The sequence below is a fragment of the Alosa alosa genome, chromosome 2, assembly GCF_017589495.1.
Source record: "Alosa alosa isolate M-15738 ecotype Scorff River chromosome 2, AALO_Geno_1.1, whole genome shotgun sequence".
NCBI lineage: Eukaryota > Metazoa > Chordata > Actinopteri > Clupeiformes > Clupeidae > Alosa > Alosa alosa.
The window spans coordinates 10,423,660-10,430,855 of NC_063190.1; the positions used below are offsets into that span (position 1 = coordinate 10,423,660).

At 42.6% G+C, this 7,196-nt stretch overlaps 1 protein-coding gene across 1 annotated transcript in view; it reads left to right on the plus strand.

The window, feature by feature from the left end:
• The first annotated feature begins 5,827 nt into the window (after positions 1-5,827).
• LOC125291083 (myosin-11-like) overlaps positions 5,828-7,196 on the plus strand; it is a 9,642-nt gene continuing 8,273 nt past the window's right edge. Inside the window, exons 1-2 of the mRNA XM_048237614.1 lie at positions 5,828-6,189; positions 7,060-7,122. Of these exons, the coding sequence (XP_048093571.1) occupies positions 6,096-6,189; positions 7,060-7,122 (157 nt within the window). The 5' untranslated portion in view covers positions 5,828-6,095. The remainder of the gene's footprint in view (positions 6,190-7,059; positions 7,123-7,196) is intronic.

The window sequence follows — 7,196 nt, forward strand, 5'->3', positions numbered from 1 at the left end:
AACTGTGAGGGTAACTCAGTGTGAACACAGACATGTGAGTGTGAAAGGGGAGGGGGCTGGTTTGATTATGAGAGTGCATGATTATGTGTATGTATGTATGTATGTATGTATGTATGTGTGTGTCTGTCTGTGTGTTTGGTCATGCAGTTGTGCCATTCTCTGCTGTCTTCCCTTATGTATGCACATGTCCACTTAAAAAAAAAAAGAATAAAAGGAACAAGCCAAAAAATGCTGTGTTCTTTGATTAGTTGCACTCTTCCAGAGCTCTGGGATCATAAAAGTAGAGAGTGGGTAGGGTGGTGTGTGTGTGTGTGTGTGTGTGTGTCCGTCTCTGTGTGTGTGTGTGTGTATGTGTGCGTGTGTATGTATGTGTTGGGGAGGGGGGCTTAGTCTGAGGCTCTGAGCAGGTGGCATTTGTGCTCGGCTTTGTCTAACTGTCTTTCAAGCCGTCATCTCCGTGATTGCGCCCAATCACGATAAGTGCTTACCATTGATTCAGTGCACTCCCACCTTCCAGGCATTCAGTTCCATCAGGTCAGTGGGGGAAATGAGGTGGGGCTGCGGGCTATTATCAGGTGCTCTTTATCTGATACCAGCAATTCAAACCCACTTTCCTTATAGATTGTAGCTTATATTTCTATTTATGTCTATGGCATTGTTTGGTGAGGGATACCCTCACTACCAGCAGCGCCACCATTTTTCCCTTCTCTCCTGTGTGAGGGTGGTATTAGCTTTATTATCTGTGTTTGTCTGTGGATGTGTCTAGGTGTCTGTGAGAGAAAGGGAGGCAGACTCAGTAGAATGACTGTTTGTTTACGATATTTGAAACTGATCCAAAGCAGAAAACAAGCGAAGCCGAGGCAGACAGAAACAGATATGGACATTAAGAGACAAGCCGGTCCTTGTTAAAGGCAGCCAAACAATCACTTGAAAAATGATTCAAATTGTAACTGATTATTGAAAGGTGCATTTTATCCAATTATTTTTGTTCACACCATTCAGCTCTCTGCACAGCAAACATACAGCACATTAAAGGAGTTCCACCAGAGTTTTGATTAAAACATTATCATGGATCATTTTAGCAAGCGTCACAGCGATAAATAATATTTCATTGGCCATTTCAATTTTTCCAATGACATACAGTGGTGGCTTGGCTTCATAATAAGACCCATACCACAGTCTTAATAAAACATAATTTCACAAACTGGATTATATGCCCTGGGTTTTAAAATGTGCCAACAATTCACAGCACCCTGGCTGTGTCAGAGCCAGTGCAGTATTAGCAGCTGTTTCTCTGGGCTCCAATATCACCCAAGCAGATGTTTTTGTTGGAGCCATTTTGTTTTGCTGACATATCCAAGAGCACAAATTGAGCAGGGGCAGATATTTCATGGACCAAATCACATGTGAGCAGATGTTGCTCCTTCAGACAATTATACCCCATCGCTATCAGCGAAGGCTAAGTGCTCACTTGTCTTCACTGTCACGACAAGACATAACATTTTTTAAAATGGGCTAAAAAAAAGAGACAGAGGGCTCTGGCTTTGACAAAAAGTGGCGGTGGTGTTGGTGGGGCGTATACTCTCTCGGCTGTAATCTTTCCCTGTTAAACAGACAGACTGGTCTGACAAGTGGTGCAGCACCCAAAGGTATAGTGCACTTCATTTGAATTCAACACACTTTTTGTAATATTTGGCAAAATTCCCCTCACGTTCTGGCAGGTATTGATAGTATATGCTCTTGGGGGGAAAATGGTCAAAATGCCCAAGCCAACTGGGTGGTGGAAGGGCAGAAGGGCAGTGGCTGGTGGCTGGGGCATGGTGAGGGCGTGGGGGTGGGTGTGATATGGGCCACTGTCAATCATGTGCCCTGGCACAGGAGTGAGAGAGGAATCTGAATTTTGTAAAGTGCATTTCAAAACAGCATCCCATTGTTTCCTTGTGCCCTTTTTGTGATGAAAACCAATGATGTGAGACCAGGTGAAAAGCCTCCCGTCAGTCCCAGTGATTTCTGTGTTAATGGGTGAACCTCTCTTTCTTCTGCACTGCAGAGGAGATGTTCTGTGAAAAAAAAACATGCTCATGTCACAAGGGAATACAGTGGAGAGAGAGCGGTTGCTTGTTAATCTCTAATTTTGATAATCTCTCTCTCTCTCTGATAAATCTCTCTTCCTTGACACTCCACTGAGACTGATTGAGCACCTGAGATGGATTGTAATCAATGTGTTTTGTGGCTCCTCTCAGTCCCCCTTCTGCCTCCACACACACACACACACACACACACACACACACACACACAAACACACACACACACACACACACACACACACACACACACACACACACACACACACACACACACACACACACACAACCTCTCCTGTTTTCTCTCTCTCCCTTTCCTCCCCTGGAAGAAACACTAGCTCTGACATTTAAGATTTAATGGAGATTTATGAAGTGTCCCCCCCGACTGCCTCTGGTGTTTAAAACTTTGGTTCAAACAAACGAGATACTTAGCTTCCTGTAAATCCATTATCAGAGAGTCGGGGCTGCTGCAGCAAGTTTGAACCATAATCTCCTTTAAGTGTCATCAGCTCTCCTAGACAAGCCACCATCTGTCACCAAAAGATAAATCACACCAAGGCAAGTTTTACAATGGATATTGTAAGCTTCCAAAGAAGCTGTGTTTGATTCTTCTCTCTCTTTGCTCTCTCTCCCTCTCTCTCTCTCTCTCTCTCTCTCTCTCTCTCTCTCTCTCTATCCTTTCCCTGGCTACAACATGAAAACAGACTTAGCATTTATGACTTTTTATGGCGTCTGCGTCTGACTTCATGTGGTAAATAAATTGCATTACTTTGAGCGCAGCATTGAATTACCTGGGATTGTGTAGCCGCCACTGCTGTTCCAGACATTTTTTTATGGCTAGACAACTAAGCATAGATGAATTACATATTAGGCCAATGTCTCCAATAGAGAAAAAACATTCAATAAACACACACTGTGTAAGGACTGCAAGTAGGGACAAATGTAATACTTTCTCTGTTATTAACAGCTGATATGTTGGGTAAATTAATTAATGTTACCCAGTTGAAACAACACGTGCGACACTCGGCTTGAGATAATGGCTTGTAGGAGCAATATAATTAACACGTCTACATGCTTGGTTTCAGTCACAATGAACAAAATGTAAAAATGAGTTTCAAATAATGTTTGTCTTTCATATCCTACTCATTATCACATGATTAACGTGTAATTTGCAATAGTCATCATAATATAATTTTAAATCCATAGAACTTTGTTTGCATTGTGGGCAACATTAACAACCTTTACATTCATGTAGAGCAATTATTCGAATGCTTTACCATTTTAATCTGGAGGAAAATAGTCTCTTTAAATTTTCTCTTCAGCAACATGTGCTTGGATCACTTCCTATTTCAATCACAAATATTTCATGGGTATTTGATAGTCTCATTAAACCTGGATAGCCTGAGGAGACCTTTTCATCACTACGAGTTGGTGGCTATCTAATCACTGTTGACGGGACAGCCCTGTGTGCTTTATTCTAAATAAAGGAGTTCTTAATGGACTCGTCGCTACAAATTATAGTTTTGAAGAGTACACCTTAGCTTTGTAAAGTCCCTCAGGGTCTTTTTTGTTGTAGATTTGTAGGCTGTGTGTTTATCGTCTTTCCACTGTGCAGTAATTAGAATGTCAAAAATGTTCGCTGCTCGACAACAGAGTTATTAAGATCCTCAGTAACCATGGCAGCTTCGACTGCAGCTCATAGCCAATTCATGCGTTTGTATTTCAAGGTCTGAAATACTTTTTCAGAGAAGGTCACCCCAGATAAGAGGTCAAATGGCTCAAATTTAGCCTGCAGTGTTTGAAGCTATTTTAATTGAACCCTGTCTTCTACACACTGTGTCTCTGCTAAACCTTTCTGGTTCAGCCATGGAGAGACCACACATGATGTGTGTAGCATCCAGGCCAAGAGTGGAAATGACAGTGGAGTGAAACACTGTGCTATTGGATTGAGTCACTGGAGTGTAGCGTGCGTGACTGCCTGAATACAATAGCTCATGACATGGAACATTCCTAGACAGTGAAAAATGAATTTTATGAATATCCACTACAGACACACATCACAAATAGAACTAATTATCAGACTCTTGACCTCATTCTGCCTTTCCATTTCTCTCTCTCACACTCTAGCCTATGTTTTCTTGTAAAATAGTGTGTGTGTGTGTGTGTGTGTGTGTGTGTGTGTGTGTGTGTGTGTGGAGCAGAAGGAGGACTGAGAGGAGCCACAAAACACCTTGGTTACAATCCATCTCAGGTGCTCAATCATAGACTTACCTACCTTTTTACCATTGGCTTTCCCAAGTTTCTGAAGTTAGGAGCAAGTTTTAAACACTGTAGCATATTGACAGGGTTGATTTGGACAGAATTTTAGCCTGTTAGCCTAAGGTGTAATTATTCATGGTGTTAATCCAACTCAATTATTAGTGTCGCTGTGTGAATTACTTCATAGATAATGCTATAAGTGCTACAGCCTTTAAAAGTTCTATATGTTGTTTTGGAACTCCATGCTCATATTTATTAAAAAATTGCTCCGCTTGTGACTTGACTGTAAAACAATTTCATAAATTATGATTGACCTCACTCAAGTCTGAAAATCAATGGAATAATATCATGACTGAACTGACCCCTAGCCTGCTCTGCCCAAGGCCCCACACGCTTGCCAGACATTTGTCAGACACCCTGAGGGAGGCGGCCTCGACCTTTTGGATTAGGATGACTGGGACTGCTCTGCCTGTGGTTGAGTTAGCATTAGGACTGACATCAGCTGGCCAAGTGCCCCTTGTCAAGCAGACAAAGGCATGTCATTAGGCAATAAATCAGCCCGAAGATTGAAAAAAAAAAAATACTTTCATGACTACTTTCATGACTGATCCATGGTTTTTTTCCTGTTTTGGATTTATTCATAGTGGCATATCCTTGAGAGCTGGCTAATGTGCCAAAATATTATAATTTCTAACAGTTCTCAGTTCTCTTACAGTTTAAAGTCTCTGTTTCCATTATGTATTGATTTGTGTGTCTTTGTACAAAAGTTTGTACAATGACATAGCTGCACAACTTCCATTCTTTGTGGAAGAATATATAAAATAATAATATATATCTTTAGAACACAATGTTCTATAATGCAGTTTTAAGAAATGGAGGACTCAGGGTTGGGTATTATTGTGAACAATAGCATAATTACTGTGATCTTCATCTTGCCTGCATGCCTCTCAAGTTCAAACACTTTTTGGCCTCACCAGAAAAAATCAATCAGGAAAATTCATGCTTCCATTGCTTTCAGATTGGCATAATAACCGATCTCTTCCAACAACTCAAAGCTTGTACTGAGTCAGGCCAGTCATACTGTATGTGGAGTGAGTGAGCACATGCGTTCCATGTATTAAGGAACTTGAGGTGCTATGAAAATTGTATGTAGTATGCGAGAATTTGACACCTGGACGAGTGTGAGACCTGAACGTACTGTTCCAATAGACTACAAATGTCCAAACCACAACAAGGACATTTAGCGTGAGCACAACTTATCACTTAAAGAATGTTCCCTTGTTCAAACACCATCTGTACGTTCTCTTCAAACATATGATATCTTCATACATAATAGTTAACCCATGTGTGTGTGTGTGTGTGTGTGTGTGTGTGTGTGTGTGTGTGTGTGTGTGTGTGTGTGTGTGTGTGTGTGTGTGTGTGTGTGTGTGTGCGTGCATATATATTATAGGGGAGAGCAAGAGGGCAGTCTGCTTGCAGTTTGTGTGTCGTGTTACGATGCAAGGCATTTGGTTTGTGGCGTTACTCCTCTGTGTCTCCCAGGCCCACGGGCAGCCCGTGGACACCAATGGGAATGAGAGGACCAGCCTGCTGGAAGTCATGGCCGAGCTGCGGGACCTCCAGGCGACCGTGATGAAACTGGGCGAGGTGTCCGTCGCACAGAGCAAGGAGCTGACGGCGGCGCAAGCCGCGGTGTTGGCTGTGGAGGCACGTCTCTAGGCCAGCGAGAGCCAGGTGGAGTCGCAGCAGGCGATGCTGGGGGACCTGAGGGTGAAGCTGAACCAGCAGGAGATGCAGCTGGAGTCCACCCGCCAGCAGTTGGGAGACCTGAGAGAGTTCAACGCAGGTAGGGTCAAGTGACACATGTCTTTGTTGATGTTGTTGTTGGACACACTGGTATCGATCTGGTAACACAGGTCAGGTGACTCTCTCATGTGTTTTACCCTGTGATAACTGTGTGAACACAAATTCAAATGCTGGAGAAAATGCTAAAATTAAGGACAACTGCTCTGAATTTATGTGGCATGTGAAATGGATTGATTAGTAATGGTTCGGCCTTTAGAAATTGTAGGCTGTCTGCCTCACACACACACACACACACACACAAACACACACACACACACACACACACACACACACACACACACACACACACACACATAAACACACGCACACACACACACACTAATTAGCACATGCCATACACAAATACTGTATATTGAAAATATTCATATGATCAGCCTCCCCTCAAGCTGTTAGCAGAAAAAAAGTGCTGCTTGATGAATACCCGTTGGCATCTCAAAATCGCACCTGCTATTTTTGACAAAGTTCAGCTCTCACCTGTTTGGACGTGCAGCTCATTACGGCTGGGATTATAAAAAAAATCAATCTTCTTGAATCTCGAGGAAATTATTCCCCAGAATATCAAAACATTCAACGCAGCATGTTACCAGTGAGGATTATAATCAGTGAGTGAAGTGACAGACCATGTGCAGCACTGCTAAGGTGCTTCTGCACAAGAATTTAGATCTCTTTTCCCAGAGATGAAGGTGCTAATTTTATTCATGAAATTCATATTAGCTTCATTTTCCACCGTCACATCTCCCAGCCAGTGTATGTTAGACCTAGCCACTAATTGTGCTCCATTTCCAGTTGTGGTGTGACTGGAGGTAGGGTGTGTGTGTAAATATTCATACTTCTATTATCACCTTTTTAGTCATGGATGTCAGACTCAACACCACCGAGGTGCAGGTGATGGGGCTGAAGGAGGTGTCTGCAGGTATGGTGGGCCAAGGAAACCAGGATCTGGTTTGGGGTCTGGAGTGATTATATGCAGTTCATATGGGGTTAAAT